The 20,871-nt window shown below is 38.0% G+C and overlaps 1 protein-coding gene across 49 annotated transcripts in view; it reads left to right on the top strand.

Annotated features, from left to right (window-relative positions):
- Positions 1-20,871, top strand: part of DTNA (dystrobrevin alpha) — a 432,447-nt gene that overhangs the window by 291,103 nt on the left and 120,473 nt on the right. For all 49 annotated transcript variants that reach the window (XM_070050330.1, XM_070050313.1, XM_070050325.1 and 46 more), the window contains one exon: positions 155-235. In XM_070050330.1, the coding sequence (XP_069906431.1) occupies positions 155-235 (81 nt within the window). The remainder of the gene's footprint in view (positions 1-154; positions 236-20,871) is intronic.

The raw sequence follows: 20,871 nt of genomic DNA, 5'->3' as shown, positions 1-20,871 counted from the left end.
TCTTAAAGTTGTGTGTATTTAATTAGTATATAAAAATATTCTAATAAAAATAGAACCATGTGGGAATTGTATCTGTATTTGTTTTACTTATAAACATTCTGAGTTCGTTCCACACACGTGGCATACCGTATGTGCACTCTTTCTCCTCCTTTAGGGGCTCAAGATCTGGACCGCATCCGGCTCTCCACCTACAGAACAGCATGCAAGCTTAGGTTTGTTCAGAAGAAATGCAATTGTAAGTATGCCAGTTGTAAGGAATAATTACCCTCATGAATCTTATAGTTTACATTTGTTGCTAGGTTTATTAAAACGAGTTTGTTCTAACAAACATTGATTAAAGCATGTTTATACTACAATAAAGGAGTATTTTGGTACATAAACATTCAGTAGATTATTCTTAAGTACCTTTGAAGTCTAAATTACTCTTAACTACTGAAACATTGACATGGATGAGCATCTGGATATACAGATAAACCTGACCTTGGAATGATTTAAATCTGGATGGATGATGTTTTTCTTTTCTTCAACCTTGGTAAATACAATGCCATAAAGATTGTTTCCAAGATCTTCATAAAATATCAAATAGTCTCCTAATATTTGCATTTCCTTTACAAGTTTCAGATAGTGTTTAAATGTATCATAGGATACATTTAAACTTCTTTCTGAAACCATAAAATCAGCCCATTGTATATGAGGATTGGCTATATTTGCCTACATCAAATAAGAGTGAAAAAAAGAGATAATACTTAAAGTAATGCAGGCCCAACTTCAGCTTTTATCCAAATTTTAAAATGTAAGCAACAAGCCAAATCCCTGATGACAATGAGCAGTTCTACATTCCCTGCTGGGTCAACACTTCTATCATATTTCTACATCCATTTCCTCCTGGAAAAAGATAGTGATTAATAGTTCATTTGTATGAACTTACTGTTCTTTTCTTTTCCTGAAAACTGTTGTTAAAAAGTAATAACTGTTCTCAGTTTTTAATTAGTATTGGATACATTTTTTAAATGCAAACCATGGTGAGTATGTACACATAGTTCTTGAGTAACTGGCATGGGATTTAGACTCTTGTTGAACTTAGAACTCAATTGTCTCCACATGTCTCCCCTCCCAGAGTCCCCAGATGTTTCCCAGGACCCTGGGAAGGCAACCCAGCCCCATGCATCTGAGCTAAGAACAGGTAGCCATGACTGTGAGGATGGGCCGTGGACATTCGCCCCTCCAGGTGCTCATCTACAGCTTGTTCTCCAGTCAGTGGCTAAAAAAAGGACTGAAATTTAGGGCAGGAAAGGAGAGGGAGGAAGAATAGGTTGTTCAAACATTAACTCTTCACAGGAAGATAAGCCAATTCTAAAAGAGCAGTAAGGGGGCCAGCACTGTGGCATCAGTGGCTAAGCCTCTGCATGTGGAGCCAACATCCCAAATGGGTGCCAGTTCATGTCCCAGCTACTCCTCTTCCAATCCATCTTTTTGCTATGGCCTGGGAAAGCAGTGGAAGTTGACCCAAATGCTTGGGCCCCTGTATCCATGTGGGAGACCTGGAAGAAGCTCCTTGCTCCTGGCTCCTGGCTTCAGATTGGTCCAGTTCCAGCCATGCTGCCATTCGGGGAGTGAGCCAGTGGATGAAAGATCTTTCTCTCTGTCTCTCCCTCTCTCTGTAACTCTACCTCTCAAATAAATAAATAATAAATAAATGAATAATCTTTTTTAAAAGAGAATGGTAAGAAAGCACTACAGATATTGGAAAGAATTTTTGGCAGGATTTGTAGTCCCATTAATAAAAGCCCTTTCCATGTTGTTAGTGGACAAGGAAAATGCTCCTTCAAAAGAAAAAAATCCCCCTTCCTCCTCAATCTCATAACCCCTTTTAACTTTGACTATGACCTTGTCTAAACAAGATAAGAGTCGGAGAACTCAAGGGGCTTCCATAGCCTTGGAAACTCATGACTGGTGCATAGGGAGATTACTGATGCCATAAACAGGAGTGTCAATTTGTAAAGTCAACAACAGGAGTCACTGTGCACTTACTCCTCATGTAGGATCTCTGTCCTTAGCGTGCTGTACATTGAGACTTAATGCTATAACGAGTACTCAAACAGTATATTTCACTTTGTGTTTCTATGGGGGTGCAAACTGTTGAAATCTTTACTTAATGTATACTAAACTGATCTTCCGTAAAAAAAAAAAAAAAAAAAAAAAAGAAGAAGAAGAAGAAATTATTAATAGGTCTGATCTGATTTCATCATCATTTAAAAAATCATCTATTATTTTTCACTTTATGTTTCTGTGTGGGAGCAAACTGTTGAAATCTTTACTTAATGTATGCTAAACTGATCTGTATATAAAGAGAATCGAAAATGAATCCTCATGTGAATGGAAGGGGAGAGGGAGTGGGAAAGGGGAGGGTTGCGGGTGGGAGGGACGTTATGGGGGGGAAGCCATTGTAATCCATAAGTCGTACTTTGGAAATTTATATTCATTAAATAAAAGTTTAAAAAAATAAAAAAAAAATAAGAGAAAGTCCATCCATGTGTTCAGCAATGAAAAGTGATGGTATTCTCCCACTTTCTTACTGCTTGTTACCATTCCAGTGGCCCTCAAAATGAGGGTAGAGAAGATAGGGGAGGGAGTTCTGTCCCCATTGAAAAAGAGCCTTTCAGTTAAGCTAGGGATTTTCATGACAACTCTGCTGCCAACATTACAAAGTGAACATAGACTATAGTCCCTAACAGGGATGATTAGCAACTCATGGGTATTGCCCTATTCCTCCAATTTTCTGGGAAAGGCCCTTTCTCATTCTGGTATATCTTGTCTCTTCATTTTCTTTTCTAGCCTCGATCCTTATCTTACATCTAGAATTCTGTCTCAGTCACACTGGCCGTCTAGAAAATCAGTGGGGAAGAAGAAGGAGGGATAATCCATTTCTGGGAGGAAATAGAACCTTCATGACTCAGTGTGCCCATTCACTCTCTCCTTTAGTAAGCATATAATGAGCTCCTTACGTATGTTTGGCACTGTGCTAAGAACTAGGGACAGCATGAAGATGATTAAGACACAATCTTTGCCTTCAAGGTGCTCAGTCTGATTAGTTAGATGGTTTTTTAAGCAGATGTGTAAACCCTTGTTAAAGTGTAAATTGGGTGTTTAGGGGCCTATGGAGGGCTGTGTCCTGACCTAGGGGGTGAGGATCATTGGAAGGACTTTCCTGAAGGAAGAGACAGCTTGCCTGGCTCTAAAATAATTAGTAGATATTAAGAGTTTATGAAACACAGCCTCAAGTCCATGAACAACAAAAAGCAGCAAGAGAAACAAATCAGAAACATCTAATTCCTCCTATTAAAAGTGGGAACGAAACTAAGGAGGCAAAGAGATTCTCTATTCCACACCCTCAGGTTAGTTTGCACCATTTTTTAGTCCCACAAGTTACAGCTTTGAGCTGTAAGTGAGAGCTCAAAGTGTGTGTGTGTGTGTGTGTGAGAGAGAGAGAGAGAGAGAGAAAGAGAGAGAAAAAGAGAGAGAGAGAATGAGAGAACGCAAAGTGAACCATCTTCTGGTTCATTACCCAAATGCCTGTAACAGCCAGGGCTGTATCTGGCCAAAGCCAGGAGCCAAGAACTCAATCCCCATCCCCACGTGGATGACAGGAACTCAGTTACTTGAGCATCAACACGTTAGCGGGAAGCTCGAGTCAGGAGATGTAGCTGAGCGTTAACCCAGGCACTGGTTTTGGTATAACATACCAGTATGTTCCTCCTACTTAACTCATTTTTAAGGATGTAGATTTTTGGCTGCCTGTATCAGTTTTCTATTGTTGCATTGTAAATTACCAAAAATTTAGCATCTTCACACAGCACACATTTATTATCTCACAATTTCCAATTGGTCAGAAATTCAGGGCTGCATGGCTGCATTGTCAGCACAACATCACACTAGGATAAAATCTGTGTTGATTGGGTTCGTGGTTTTCATATGAGGCCCAGGTCCTCTTCCAAGTCCACTGGCTATTGGCAGAATCATTTCCCTGTGGTTGCAGCTTCTTAGAGCCTCTCATAGGCCTTGCCACGTGGTTTCTATGGCCATTCAGAGCATGGATATTTGCCTCTTTCTCAAGGTCAGCTATAGTGTGTTTCTCTTCCCTTTCGTGACCAGTCTGAGAAAGCCTTTTGTTTTAAAGGATTCATGTGCTTACATCAGTACCATCCACATCATCTCTATATTTTAAGGCCAACTAATTTGACACCATAATTTCATCCCCAAAGCCCCTTCACAGCATTACCTAGCTTAGCATTTGGTTGAATAACAAAGAGAAGATAAGGAGTCTTTTCAAATTTCATGGAAAATTTAATTAAAAGTAAGTTTATTTTGGTGCAAAATGATTTTGAAGTCCATGCTTCAAGAGGTCATTAAACAATTCACGGGAGAAAAAAAAGTATATTAAGAAAAAAACTGTAGATGGATTACAACTTTTTCACACCAAAATAAAATCATCATCATTTGATTCCACTTTCCCATGAACTTTCTGAAGGACCCTGTTGTATGTGACATCACAAGCCAGGAATCGTACAAGGAGAGGGCATAAAAGGACTCTGCCTACCACATTGCCCAACAATTTTCCACATAATGACTTGTGAAACCTTGAATGTAAAAATAAAGTTTAAAGTAACAAACTCGGGCAAGAGAAATAGAATTTAAAAAGGAAGTATATTTTAAAAAGAAACACAGAAGGACTCTCACCAGTCAAAGAGCTGGAGCATTCTGTGAGGGAAATAAACGGCAGATGACCCACCCTTGGAACACTGTTCTCTTTGCATTGTCGCAAAGATTTTTGATATGCATTTTTATTCCTCATGTTGAATCATTCTAGACACGTGTTTAAATAAAGAAAAGTGCATTGTGAATACAGTGTTCTTGAAAATTGTCGCTGGGAACATTGATGGTGGCAGCAGAAAATAAACAAGTCCATTAAAGATGCCTGTGCAGAAGGACAATGGAAAATCGACTCCATTCTGAGCACCCTGGACCTATGGCAAAATTGTCTCCCCTTACTCAAAGTAAACTTTGGGTGCAGAAAAGCTTGGATCATCCCTGAGGGTTGCAAATGGGTTTCCTCCTTTAATTGTTTTTTATTTTTATCTGAAAAGTACTGGGTTTTGTTTTCCCTTAGTTTTAGAGAATGCTGGGTGCTTTTTTGGCTCAGACTGTTGCCACATGCAGCCAGTGAGCTAAGCCAGCATCCACAGTCTTGTTTCCAGGTTTCTGGATATAACAGACAATGGCTTCCTTCCTTTCCTTCTGCCTCTGCTTTATGGCTGGAGGTTATGCCAACTGAGAACTTTTACTCTCATGCTTCTAGAAACACCATCATTTTTAAATGGCTCCGTCAGTTGGAAAAGAGCAGTGTATACAGAGGAATGCCTTTCAGGCTTCCGCTACCCCATCTAACAGGTGCCAAGGAAAGATTCATGACCTTCTCATTGTGGACTGCCAAGCCCTGTTCCTGGGAGGCCACCCAGCTGGCATAGAGCCAGTCAGCAGAGAAGGAATGATACTCACAAGGTGCTCTCCCACCGCCAGGCTCCCAGGATCTCAAGGCTCTGGTGCATAGTGAGAGAAAACAGAAGACAGGAGGATGGGCATGGGAGAGTAGACACTCATGTGATTGTACACCATTCCTATTGTCATCTTGGTTGTCTTCACTGAGGCTTTGAGAACATTTGTCATTCTTATTATCAATCAATCTTGTATTTTTCATTCAACAAATAGGACAGAGCATTTACTGCCTGCCAAGCATTATTCATGGGAAGAAAGTGGAACAGTCAGAAATCTCTCTCATTTGCATATTTCTCTTACACAAAATTTGAATAAATGCATATTTATTTTACTATGCCTCTTGGGCAATACTGAAATTTTTCATTTCCAATATACTGTACTCACACCTATTGGAAATTAGAGAAAGAGAAGTTGGTAATAGAAGTTTGTTCAAAGAATCATTTTTTATAATTTTTATGATTTTTTTACCTTAAATATGTAAATTAGGATTCTAGACACTTCTAAATATGGTAGAATAAAAGAACACAGGTAATATCTTAAAATTTTGTGAGGTTAAGGATAAAAAATACCTCAAACTTTCAAACACACTCTAGCGCTCCTCACGTATCTTGAATGCAAAGGTCATATATTGGCAAACACTACAGTTTCAGCTGTACTAAGAGTGGAAAACCACATTGTTAAAATTGTTGGTTTTCTTTATTTTTTGTTTTTAAATTTTAATTAAGGTATACAAACTTCATGCATTTCATATATACAAATTTAGGGACATAGGATTCTTCCTTGCCTACTTTCCCACCTGCCTGCTTTCCAACCCTTCTTCCTCCTCCCTCTCCTATTTCCATTCTTTTTTTTTTTACAAAGATCTATTTTCAGTTAACTTTATACTCATAAGATTAACCCTACACAAAGTAACAAGTTCAACCAACAGTATGAAGAAACAACAACAAAAAAAACACTGTTCCTCAACAGTCAAGACAAGGGTTGTTCAAAATCATTCCATCTCAAAGTGTCAATTTCACTTACATAGATTATTTTTTAGGTACTCTATTAGTTAACCACAGATCAGAGAGACCATATGGTATTTGTCTTTTTGGACTGGCTTATTTCACTAAGTATAATGGTTTCTATTTGCGTCTATTTTGTTACAAAAGATAGGATTTCATTTTTTTTTCTGCTGTATAGTTTTCTATAGTGTATATATACCATAATTTCTTTTTTGTTGTCTTTTTCCTATTCTTTCATTTATTTCTGCTTTGATCTTTATTATTTTCTTCTTTCTTTATTACATTATTTAATATTATTGACAAATTAATCATACATATGGGGTACAATGTAATAATTGGATACATGCATGGATTTTAATGATAAAATTAGGATAATTAGCATCCATCACTTAATATATTCGCAATTTCTTTGTGGTATGAACAGGGTCCTTCTTAAAGCTATTGTCATTCTATGAGTCTGCTATTTGGACTGCTTCCCATGTTGGAGCATTTACTCCTTTTTAATTATATTATTATTAACAAACACTTATCCTATCTATATGATCATTTTAACACTTAATCCTATGAATATGCTCACTTTAACACTTAACACGTTATTTTTACCAGCCAGCTTAAGGGGATTTCGGGTCCCATGGCAAGTTTTTAAACTATACCCTTAGAAGTAAGTCCGTAGGAATGTATGCAGAACTATACAATTTTACAGTTACAAATTTCATACACTTCACAATTACAAACTTTAGGAACATATTGATGCTTCCCACCATTTCTATCCTGCCAACCACACTCCTCCCACTTCCACCTCCTTCGCTATTCCCATTCTTATTTCTTACTAAGATCTAACTTAGGCCAGCGCCACAGCTCACTTGACTAATCCTCCACCTTGGCGCCGGCACCCCGGGTTCTAGTCCCAGTTGCTCCTCTTCCAGCCCAGCTCTCTGCTGCGACCCAGGAAGGCAGTGGAGGATGACCCAAGTGCTTGAGTCCTGCACCCACATGGGAGACCAGGAGGAAGCACCTGGCTCCTGGCTTTGGATCGGCACAGAGTGCCAGCCATAGCGGCCATTTAGGAGGTGAACCAACGGAAAAGGAAGACCTTTCTCTCTTTCTCTCTCACTGTAACTTTATATACACAGGATTATCTTTATGCTGAGTAAAGACTTCAACAGATAGTATTAAAAAAAAAAAAAAGAAAAACTGTTCCTTAACAGTCAAGACAAGGTCTCTTCAAGGTCATTACTTCTCAAAGTGTCAATTTTACTTCTACAGATTGCCTCTTAGGTGCTCTATTAGTTATCACAGGTCAGGGAGAACATATGGTATTTGTTACTTTGAGACTGGCTTCTGTCACTAAGTATGATATTTTCTAGTTTCACCCATTTTGTTGCAAATGACAAGATTTCTCTTTTTTACCACTGTGTAGTATTCCATGGTGTATAATCCCATAATTTCTTTATCCAGTCTTAAATTGATGGGGATTGGGATGATTCCATGTCTTAGCTATTGTGATTTGAGCTGCAATATACATGGGGGTACAGAAAACTATTTCATATGCTGATTTCATTTCCTTTGGGTAAATTCTCAGGAGTGGGATGGCTGGATCATATGGTAGGATTATGTTTAGAATTCTAAGGTATCTTCATACTGTCTTCCATAATGGCTTTACCAGTTTACATTCCCACCAGCAGTGGATTTGGTTATCTTTTTCCCCACATCCTCACCAGCATTTGTTGCTTGTTGATTTCTGTATGAAAGCCATTCTAACAGGGGTGAGGTGAAAACTCATTGTGGTTTTCATTTGCAATTCCCTGATGGCTAGTGATCCTGAACATTTTTTGTGTGTGTGTCTGCTGGCCATTTGAATTTTCTCTTCTGAAAAATATCTGTTTAAGTCCTTTGCCCATTTAATAACTGGGTAGTTTTTGTTGTTGTTGAATTTATCGATCTCTTTAAATGTTCTGGTTATTAATCTTTTATCAGTTGTATAGTTTGCAATAATTTATCCCATTCTGTCTGTTGACTCTTCACTTTGCTGAGGGTTTCTTTTGCGGTATAGAAGCTTCTCAATTTAATGTAATCTCATTTGTCAATTTTGACTCTGAGTGCCTATGCTTCTGGGGTCTTTTCCAAGAACTCTTTGTGTATGCCAGTGTCTTGCAGAGTTTCCCCAATGTTCTCAAAGTATTTTATGGCATCAGGTCATAGATTTAGGTCTTTAATACATTTTGAGTAGATTTTTGTGTAAGGTAGGGGTCCTGCTACATACTTCTGCATGTGGAGATACAGTTTTCCAAGCACCATTTGTTGAAGAGACTATTCTTGCTGCAAGGATTAATTTTAGCCACTTTGTCAAAGATGAGTTAGTTATACATGCTTGGATTGATTTCTGGCTTTTCTATTCTGTTCCATTAGTCTATCCATCTGTTTTTGTATCAGTGCCATGCTATTTGATCATGACTGCCCTGTGGTATTCCATGAAATCTGGTATTGTGAAGCCTCCCACTTTGTTTTACTGTATAAGATAGTTTTAGCATTTGGGGTCTCCTGTGCTTCCAAATGAATTTCTATATCAGAGAAAAATGTTCTTGGTATTTTGATTGGTATCGAATTGGATCTGTAAATTGATTCTAGTAGTATGGACATTTTGAGGATATTGATTCTTCCAATCCAAGAATATGAGAGATTTTTCCATTTTTTTGTTCCCTTCTATTTATTTCTTTAATATTTTATAATTCTCATTGTACAGGTCTTTGACATCTTTGGTTAAATTTATTCCAAGGTATTTAATTTTTTTGTAGATATTGTGAATAGGATTGATCTTAGAAGTTCTTTCTCAGCCATGGCATTGTCTGTGTATACAAAGGCTGTTGATTTTTTGTGTATTGACTTTATATCCTGCTACTTTACCAAACTCTTCAATGAGTTCCAATAGTCTCTTAGTGGAGTTTTTTGGATTCCCTAAATATAGGATCATATCATCTGCAAATAGGGATAGCTTGACTTCCTTCTTCCCAATTTGTATCCTTTTGATTTCTTTTTCTTGCCTAATGGCTCTGGCTAAAACTTCAAAGACTATATTTAATAGCAATGGTGAGAGTGGGCATTCTTGTCTGGTACCGGATCTCAGTGGGAATACTTCCAACTTTTCCCCATTCAGATTGATACTGGTCATGGGTTTGTCCTAAAATTGCCTTGATTGTGTTGAGGAATGTCCATTCTATACACAATTTTTTAGAGTTTTCATCATGAAAGCGTGTTGTATTTTATCAAATGCTTTCCCTGTGTCTATTGAGATAATCATATGATTTTTGTTCTTCAATTTGATAACATGATGTATCACATTGATTGATTCATGAATGTTAAACCATCCCTGCATACCAGGGATAAATCTCACTTGGTCCCAGTGAGTGATCTTTCTGATATGTTGTTGGATTCAATTGGCTAGTATTTTGTTGAGAATTTTTCTGTCTACATTCATCAGGGAAATTGTTCTATAGTTCTCTTTCTCTATTGTATCTTTTTCAGGAGTAGGAATAAAAGTGATGCTGGCTTCATGGAAAGAATTTGGTCGGATTCTCTTCTTTCCAATTGTTTTTGAACAGCTTGAGAAGAATTGGAGTTAGTTCTTTAAATGTCTTGCAGAATTCAGTAGTGAAACTATCCAGTCCTGGGCTTTTGTTGTTGCTGTGGTTTGGAGGGTCTTTATTACTGATTAAATATCTATCTTGAGTATATGTCTGTTTAGGTTTTCTGAGTCTTCATGACTCAATTTAGGTAGGTTGTATGTGTCCAAGAATCTGTCCATTTCTTCTAGGTTTCTGGTTTGTTGGCATACAGCTATTTGTAGTAATTTCTGACGATTCTTCTTATTTCTGTGGTTTCTGTTGTTAAGTTTCCTTTCATCTCTAATTTTATTAATTTGTGTCTTCTCCCTCCTTTTTTGGTTTAGTTGTGCCAATGGTGTATCAATTTTGTCTATTTTTTCAAAAAACCACTTCTTCATTTTGCTGATTTTTTGTATTTTTTGCTTGCTTTGATTTTGTTTATTTCTTCTCTATTTTTAATTATTTCTTTTTTCTGCTAGTTTTGATTTGGTTTTAGTTTTAGTTTTGAGTTGTTTTTCTAGGTACTTGAGATGTATTGATAGTTCATCTATGTAGTGCCTTTCCAGATTCTTGTGGAGACTTACTTCACAGCCTAGCATGTAGTCAGTCCTAGAGAAAGTTCCATGTACTAGTGGGAAGAATGTGTGTTCTGCGACTGTAGGATGAAAAGTTCTATAGATATCTGTTAGGTCCATTTGTTCTATAGTGTCGATTAATTCGATTGTTTCCTTGTTTATTTTTTGTTTGGTTGATCAGTCCATTGTTGAAAGTGAGGTATTGAAGTCTTCCATTACTATTGTATTTGAGTCTATTTCTACCTTTAGATCCATTAACATTTCTTTTAAATAACCAGGTGCCATGTAATTAGGTGCATATACATTTATAATAGTTACATCTTCCTGTTGAATTGATCCCTTAATCATTATATAGTGCCCTTCTTTGTCTCTTTCCACAGTTTTTGTGTTAAATTCTATTTTGTCTAATTAGGATGGCTACACCAAGTCTTTTTTGGTTACTGTTAGCGTGGAATATCTTTTTCCATCCTTTCACTTTCAGTCTGCGAGTATCTTTCTTCATGACATTTTTCTTGTAGGCAGCAAATAGATGGTTTTGTTTCTTAATCAATTCATCCAGTCTGTGTCTATTAACTGGAGAGTTGAGGTCATTTGCATTCAAGGTGACTATTGAAAAGTAACAACTTGACTCTGCCATTTTCCCCTAATTATTCCAATTTTTTACTTTGGATTTCCTTTGTAGTTTTACTGGAGGATTTTCTGCCTTCACCTTCTTTCATAGTGATGTCCATGTTTCTGTGATTCTGTGTAGCACATCCATAAGCATCTTTTGTAAGACTGGACAGATGGTGATAAATTCTTTCAATTTCTGTTTATTTTAGAAGGTCTTTATTTCTCCCTCATTCATGAATTAGAGCTTTGCAGTGTAGAATATTCTGGGTTGACAGTTTTTTACAATTAAGACTTGGAATATATCTCACCATTCTCTCCTAGCCTGTATGGTTCCTGATGAGAAGTCCACTGTGAGTCTTACTGGGGATCCTCTGAAAATAATCTATAATTTCTCTCATGCACATTTGAGAACCTTTTCTTTATGCTTTACTGTGGAGAATTTGACTACAATGTGTCATGGTGAAGATCTTTTCTGGTCATGTCTATTGGGAGTTCTATGTGCATCCTGTACTTGGATGCCCCTTTCTTTCTCCAAATTCAGGAAATTTTCTGTTATTATTTCACTAAAGAGGCCTTCTAATCCTTTCTCTCTTTCCATGCTTTCAGGAACTCCTAAGAGCCATTTGTTGGGTCATTTGAGAGTATCTTGTTGGTCACCAACAGTGTTCTTTAGTTTTTGAATTTCTTCTTGTTTTTGGTCTTACTGTAAAATTTCCAGAGATTTGTCTTCTAGCTTGGATATTCTTTCTTCTGCCACACCAACTCTATTGTTAGGACTTTCCAATTCATTTTTATATGATATATTGAATTCTTCATTTCTAGTATTTCATTTTGATTTCTCTTTAAGATCTAATTTTCATGGGAAAAATTTTATATCATATATACTTTTCTTTAGTTTGTGAATTTGCTTCTGATTATCCAATGATTAGTTTCCTAAATTCCATTTTTGGTGTTTCCTCAGTCTCTTAATCTTCACATTCTAATGTTTAAATGTCATAGTGTTCCTTTGGAGGGGCTCATTATGTCTTCCTTATTTTTTTTTTTTTTTTGAATTTTTGCCTTTGATTTTCAGCATTTGTAGAATTCTTTTCTCTCTGGTTAGATCTGTGGTTTTCAGGTATACAAAGTACCTGCCTGCTGCAGCCCCATTTGCTTCTCAATCGTGCTGGGCAGGTTGGAGAGTCTCATAGATGGCACTTTCCTTCCCCTCCCATTACCAGACAACCAGCACAGTGCAACTGACATAGAAGCTGGAGCAGCTGCCCCCTGCCTGTGTCTAAAAATGGCATCAACTCTCCCCGCACTGGCCCCAGGTCCCCACTTTAGTGAGGAGGTAGGGAGGGAGAGAGACGCACCACCTTTTTTTTTTTTTTTTTTTTTTTTTTTTTCTGCCTGTGGGAAATTGGTCACTTGCTGTCATGGGGGATTCTCATGGAATTCCAAAAGCAACTCACTAAGCTCTCCCTCCTATTGTATCAGCAGTGCTGTGGGCCTGTGGAGTGCCCTCTCACCCTACTTGCTGAGGTGAATGTCTTCCTCCCAGGATCCTAATTGGCAGGTCTTATGTTGTGTTTTTACTCTCCCTGCATGGTTCCAGATCACCTCCACTGCTCTTGCAGGGTCTCCCACCACATTCACCAACAGCTTTATCTTGAGAGTATACTCTCTCTTTTATTAAGTATTAATTTCACCCTGCATCAATCAGACCATCCTGTTGCTATTCCACCATCTTGGAACCCCCTACCATAATTCCTTTATGTAGTCTTCAGTTGATGGACATCTGGGTTGACTCCATATCTCAGCTGTTGTAGATTGAGCTACAATAAACACGGGGGTGTAGATACCTCTCTCATATGATGATTTCATTTCCTTTGGGTAAATTCCCAAGAGTGGGATGGCTGAGTCATATGGTAGATCTATATTCAGATTTCTGAGGTATCTCCATACTATCTTCCACAGTGGCTGTACCAGTTTACATTCCCACCAACAGTGGATTAGCATACATTTTCCCCTCACCAGCATATCCTCACCAGCATTTGTTGCTTGTTGATTTCTATAAGAGATTCATTCTAACTGGGGAAAAGTAAAGCCTCATTGTGGTTTTGATGGCTAATGATCCTGAGCTTTTTTCATGTGTCTGTTGGTCATTGGAATTTACTCTTACTAAAAAGGCTTTTTCAAGTCCTTTGCCCATTTCTTAACTGGATTGTTTGTTTTGCTGTTGTTGAGTTTCTTAAGCTCTTTATATATTATGGTTATTAATCCTTTATCAGTTGCATAGTTTGCAAATATTTATCCCATTCTGCAGGTTGTCCCTTCACTTTGTTGAGTATTTCTTAGCTTGGTGTAATCTCATTTGTCAACTTTGGCTTTGATTGCCTGTGTTTCTGGGGTCTTTTCCAAGCCTTTGCCTGTGTCCCTCTCTTGCAGGGTCTCCCCGATGTTCTCTAGTAATTCTATGGTATAAAGTTGTATATTTAGATCCTTAATCCATTTTGAGTGGACTTTATTATAAGGTTTAAGGTAACAGTCTTGTCAACCCACGGCCAGAATCTTATTGAATGGGGAAAAGTTGGAAGCATTCCCACTAAGATCCAGACAAGGATGCCCATTTTCACATTGCTATTCAGTGTAGTCCTGGAATTTTTAGCCAGAGCCATTAGGCAAGAAAAAGAAATTAAAGTGGGGCCAGCAATATGGTGTAGTTGGTAAAGCTGATGCCTACGGTGACAGCATCCCATATGGGTGCTGGTTCATGTCCTGGCTGCTCCTCTTCTGATGCATTTCTCTGCTTTAGCCTAGGAAAGCAGTATGGCTCAAGTGATAAAAGCTCCAAGCTCTTGGCTTCAGATGGGCCCAGCTCCGGCCACTGTGGCCATTTTCAGAGGGAAGCAGTGGATAGAAGACCTCTCTCTCTCCCCCAACCCCTCTCTTTCTCTCTCTGCCTCTGCCTCTCTGAAACTCTGTCTTTCAAATAAATAAATTTTTAATAAAAGAAAGCAAAGAGATACAAGGGGAAGGAGGAAGACAAACTATTCCTATTTGCAGATAACATGAATCTATAAATAGGAGATCCAAAACACTCCACTAAGAGACTATTGGAACTTATCGAAGAGTTTGGCAAAGTGGCAGGATATAAAATTAACATGCGAAAATAAATAGCCTTTGTACATGCAGACAATGCTATGATGAGAGAGAACTTCTAAGTTCAATCCCGTTTACAATAGCTACAAAAAATTAAATACCTTGGAATAAATGTAACCAAGGATGTCAAAGATTTCTACAGTGAAGATTATAAGACATTAAAGAAAGAAAGAGAAGACACAAAAAAATGGAAAAATCTTCGATGTGGAAGATCAAATGTCCATACTACTAAAAACAATTTACATATTCAGTGTTATCCCAATCAAAATACCAAGGATATTCTTGTCAGATCTAGGAAAAATGATGCTAAAATTCATATGGAATCAAAAGAGACCCCGAATAGCCAAAGCAATCTTATACAACAAAATCAAAGCTGGAGGCATAACATTGCCAGGTTTCAAGACATACAACAGGACAGTTATAATCAAAACAGTCTGGCACTGGTGAAACAAAACAGAAGTGCAAACCAATGGAACAGAATAGAAACTCCAGAAGTCAATCTGTGCATCATTTACAACCAACTTATCTTTGACAAAGGAGCTAAAATCAATCTCTGGAGCAAGGACAGTCTCTTCAACAAACAGTGCTGGGAAAACTGGATCTCCACGTGCAGAAATGAGAATCAACTTAAAAGATAGTTTGCTCCTCAGTGCATGGTACTGAGACCACCAAGTGGCCTAAAACATAAATTTGGGATGCATTTTTAAAAATGTTTTCGTTTACATCAGAAACAGGGAGAGCTACCATCCTCCGGTTTATTCCCCAAATAACCACAACAGTCCCTAACTGGGGCCAGAGCTGGGAACTGAGAATGCAATCTATGTGCCCCATGTGAGTGGCAGGAATCCAATTACCTGAGCCATAACCATTGCCTCTGCAGTAGCAGAAAACTAAAGTCATGGGTATCACACTCAGGCACTATGATATGGGGTATGGATGTCTTAACCAGTGTCTTAACTGCTAGACTAACCCCCCCTTAGAAGTAATCTCTGATATTCCCTCCCAATCCAAATAATTAATCATGAAGTCTCATCACTTGTACTCACTATAGCTTTTTAATCCATCCATAGCTGCCTTTGCTAACCATAACTACCTGGCCCAAAAGACTTTTACCTGGATTACAATCTATCTATGGTAATCCTAAATATAACCCCAAATACTGTGAATTTGAGGGAATTCACCCATGTGATTGGATTATGTCATGTTGCACAGATAGCCTTGAAATAGGGAGATTATTTTAATGGGCCTGACTGATCCATTTGGGACTTTTTATTTATTTATTTATTTATTTATTTATTTATTTATTTATTTTGACAGGCAGAGTTAGACAGTGAGAGAGAGAGAAACAGAGAGAAAGGTCTTCCTTCCATTGGTTCATCCCACAAATGGCCAGGAGCCAGGTGCTTCCTCCTGGTCTCCCATGCGGGTGCAGAGCCCAAGCACTTGGGCCATCCTCCACTGCCCTCCCGGGCCACAGCAGAGAACTGGAGTAGAAGAGGAGCAACCGAGACTAGTACCCGGCACCCCAACCAGGTGCCGGTGCCACAGGCAGAGGATTAGCCTAGTGAGCCACGGCGCCAGCCCCATTTGGGGCTTTTAGAAAGCTTTTCTCTGGCTGGCAGCAGAAGAGAAACTTAAGAGCTTGGAAAGACTAGAAAGACGTGAAGTGCTATGGCTGGCTTAAAGATGGAGAGGCCCACATGCTCAATCTCTAGATGTTGAGAGATATGTTGCTGACAGCCAGCAAGGCAATGGGGACAATATTTTAGATGTCATTTAGGTTTACCCCAATGTTTAGTAATCCTGTTTTCCTTTCCAATAATTTGAGTTTCTTAATCTGGAATTGATTTTTTCTGCATTGAAGGTTCTCAGAATCTCAACATTCATCCTCATATTTTAGAGGAAGCTGCAGTAGCTATATGAAGCCTAGCCATTAAGCCTGTTAGTGGAAGATCCTGTAGCCAGACTCCTTTCAGAATATTTGGGTGATTCCAGAACCTGGCAAAAACTTAAGAGTCTCATTCTCCGGCTTGATACATACAAACTCTCACAGAAAATGGGGAGAAATGATATATTAAACTCTAAAAATATAAATGTACAGAAAATAATCTGGGGACCAGCGCCATGGCTCACTTGGTTAATCCTCCACCTGCGGCACCAGCATCCCATATGGGCGCCAGGTTCTAGTCCCAGTTGCTCCTCTTCCAGTACAGCTTTCTGCTGTGGCCTGGGATGGCAGTGGAGGATGGCCCAAGTGCTTGGGCTCTGCACGCCTGTGGGAGACCAGGAAGAAGCACCTGGCTCCTGGCTTTGGATCGGCGCAGCACCAGCCGTGGTGGCCATTTGGGGAGTGAACCAATGGAAGGAAGACCTTTCTCTCTGTCTATCCCTCTCACTGTCTATAACTCTACCTGTCAAATAAATTAAAAAAAGAAAGAAAATAATCTGCCCTACTACTACCAAACCCAACAGCAAATACTTTCTAAAAAAATCAGTTTTCATTATTTGCTTTTGTAGATTGTCTCTACTTTGTTTTAAGCATGATTTTGTTTTCCTGCATAAATGTGTGCAATGTTTTTTGAAATTGTGTTAAAATTTATAAAACATAAAATTTACCATTTTAGCCATTTTAAAAAGTGTACAGCTCAGTGGCATTAAACACATTCACAATGTTGTTCAAGCATCACCACTACCAATTTCCAGAACTTTTTCATCATGCTGGACAGAAATTTCATTCTCATTAATCTCTCAATATCCTGGAAACATTTTTCTTTCCAATGGTGGCCATCAAATAGACTAAACTCTAAAGTGTATAGAATGATGCCTTACGGTCAAGCACATGGTTAAGTTTTATCCATGGTACTTCCTAAGAAATGTTTCTGAAAGAAAAGTTTTGCTTTAAAAAATTATATTTATGAATGGTTTCTGTTGTAAGACAAAAGCTATGTTCTATTGAGGAAGTAGTTGTTAAAACTATTCAGCAAACAAGTACGCATCACATGCCAAGTGTCTAGGGCTCTATAAAGAGCAGTAAGCAAAACAGAAAAGACACCCACTCTCACAGAGTTTACCTTCTAACAAATAATGCAATAATTTCAGATAGAAGAGAGTAAGTGCTATGAGGAAAACAAGATGGTTAGTTAGGAAGACACATGTCTTTTTCACTGTCTCACATCTTCCACAGTGTCTAGCATTCTGCATGCATTTGATCCATGTTCATTTGCAGAACAAGGTATAAAATGTCTCTTAAGTAATGAATGGCTCTCAGGGAGACATCTTGTTGACTACCTGGAAGAACACAGAGATGATCTGGGCTCAAAGTTTCACCTTGAGGAGCTGATAGATGATCACAGTAAACCAAATAGGTACAGAGCACATTGTTTCCATTCTAGAGTTAATGATTTGATAATTTATCTACCTTTTTTATTTAGCCCAAACTCTCTTTTTACTTCATTTGTTTCTACAGTTTTTCCTGTTACTCAGATTCCCCAGGCCCTTTCCAAAATCTGTGCTTGGAGTGAGCTGTACAATTTATTTGGTTATCTTCAAAATGTTCAGCAGTAGTAAGAAAGCTAAAAGTCTGGAATGTCCAGTGAAGGTTTCTCCCTTTCTTCCCTTTTTAACACCCTCCTCCCCCAAAATAGCATTGAGAATGCATCTACAGGAACACTTAGAAAATAAGTTCTTAGCATTATCATTTGCATTTAAAAGGAAAAAATTAACCAGAACAGCATAAAAAGAAAACTGTAGTATGTATTTTCCCATTAATTTATCCTAGATAGTACTATTTCTTAGTGACAAATCTATAACATAGTGCCTTCAAGTTTAGAATCTAATGAATGTAGTCTTTCTTTAAAACTTCTGATTTTATGAATATCAAATAGTAAGTATACTCTAAAACTTTGTTGCATAAACTGTTATATAGCCAATCTGTCCCCTGAACCAAGTATAATTTTCTAAATGAAAAAGTGTTACTTATAATTGTAATGTATAAAAATATCAAGCATATTGAAATAAAGCTATAGCTATTTTTAACAATTCATGGTATTGGGCTAGGACTTCTGCTTTATCTTCATATCTATCAGAAATTATAAATTTCTGTTTGTTTCATGTGAGGTGAACATAGTACAAGATATTAAGTGACTTCCCTTACATAAACACCAGATAAAGTCATAGAACTAGAGAGGCGATCTTCCAATTTCCAATTAGCTAAGTGTGATGGTTATCAGAAGGGCTGTCCTACAGTGTCTGCAAGGCTTGTAGTCAGAAAACACAGAAACATTGAGGCAAGCTTTAGGATCACTAAGCCTGTCCCAAAATTAATAATGATGCATGGGAGGGAGGCATTGGGTGCAGCAGTAAAGCTACCACTTGGAATGTCTCTATTTTGGAGTGTCTGGGTTCAAGTCCTGGCTCCATTCTCCATTCCAGCATCCTGCTGATGCACATGCTGGGAGGCAACAGTGATGGCTGAAATATTTGAGTTCCTGCCACCCATATGGAAAACCCAGATTGAGTTCCTGAACTCTAACTCAGGGTGACCCAGCCTGGGCTGTTACAGGCATTTGAGGAGTGAACCAGGGGAGAAGAGATTACTCTCAGTCTCTCTGCCTCTCAAGTTAAATGTAATAAATAATTTTACAATAATACTAATGGTACCACCCTAAGACATTCACTTTCTCAGAAAAATAATAAAGAAAGAAAATTATCAAAGGTGATATATTTTGTTTTGAAAATTAAATTCTGATGAGTAAGACAGTGATATTATGCTATGGAGAATGCCAAGTCAAGAAAACCAAACAGAATCAAAATGTGCTTTGGACATCATGTCATGCTCACTATTTTCTTCTGTTTATTCTTCTGGGAGGATATAATGAGAAATAGTCAGGGACTTCTTTAAAATCGATGCCTTAGCCTTTGTTTCCCCAGACAGTAGATCCCAAAACGAGGCATGTGTGGAAGCAACTCATTTGGAAAGTGAACCCAGATCAGAACTGGAACAGAGAAGGAAGGAAAAGCCAATAGATGGTAGAGGAACTTCTAAGCAATCCTGTGAAATACAAGGAACTGTCTGCTCATGGAGCAAAAGGAGAATGTTTTGATGCAGACACTCTGTCCTGCATTGGCCGAGGGTGGCCGAGAGTCATTAATGCTCCCACACTTCTGAGTTGCACATGTATGAGTGTGGGGTAGACTCATGCTGAGTTATCAGAAGTATGGTGTGAGATTCTGAGGCCAAGCAGGCTAGGGTTGTAGCTACACTTCCCTGCCGGAATCTGTGAGACTGGTCACTACTTCAGGGACTGGAGAAAGAGGTAGGACCAAGAACTTAGAAAGGCAGGTCCAAAGTATCACCCATAATGAACCTTGACCTCCATTTTTCAAGGTTCCTCATCACTGTCTTCCATTGACTTTGTTTTATCTTTAATTGACAAATAATAGTAAGATGAATTTATAGGGTACAATATGACATTATGCTACATAAATACATTCTGGAATTATTAAAACAGCATATGTTTTTAAAACTAAAAGAACTTTGAGTATTTCAACTGTAAGGAAGTGTTAAATGTTTAAAGAGATGGATGTGTTTATCCTGATTGGGCATTACACAATGTATACATGTATCCCATGGTAATTCATGGATATATACAATTTTTATGTGTCAGTGAAAAAGAAAAAAAAAGGATAATTAACATATACATCAACTCAAATACTTATCATTTCTTTGTAGTAAGAACATTTAGTTTACTCTTTTTAAAAGTTTAGAATATACATTATTATTAACTATATTCACCATGTCATATAATAAATCAATAGAACCCAGGCATTAGATGTGGGATATGTATGTCTTAACCACTGGGCTAAATGCCTATCCCTTATGCTTTATATAACATTCTTTTCTGTGAGTTCATTCATGTTATCTGCTATTGGTTTGCAGTGCTCATGAGCCACCTAGAGATCTCTTCATCCCAAATGATCACCCCATTTCCCAGTTTTCTATGCAATAGGTAGCTAGGCAATACTAACTCCTGAAGGAGTAAATAAAGTGTATTTTCTATTATTTATCCCAGTATTTACTTTTGCTGCAAAAAGAAAAGTCATTATATATTTAAACAGTACAAGATGGGTGTAAAAAAATCTAACATTTCACCACCATTTGCTGCATACTCTTTCCAATGTCTGTTCATACTTTCTGTATTGGCCAGATGGACATATGATGCAGAGTCAGTGAGATCAAAAACTATGAAGAGAAAGTTGTTGCAGGCATTTGGGCTAGTAGTTAAGCCACCTCTTGGGATGTCCATTGAGTGCCTGGATTTGTGTTGCGGCTCCAATTCCAATTCCAGCTTCCTGCTAATACACTCCCTGGGAGACAACAGT

Source organism: Oryctolagus cuniculus, chromosome 10, assembly GCF_964237555.1.
Source record: "Oryctolagus cuniculus chromosome 10, mOryCun1.1, whole genome shotgun sequence".
NCBI lineage: Eukaryota > Metazoa > Chordata > Mammalia > Lagomorpha > Leporidae > Oryctolagus > Oryctolagus cuniculus.
Note: the sequence above shows the minus strand (reverse complement) of the source record. Positions and strands in the feature narration are given on the sequence as shown.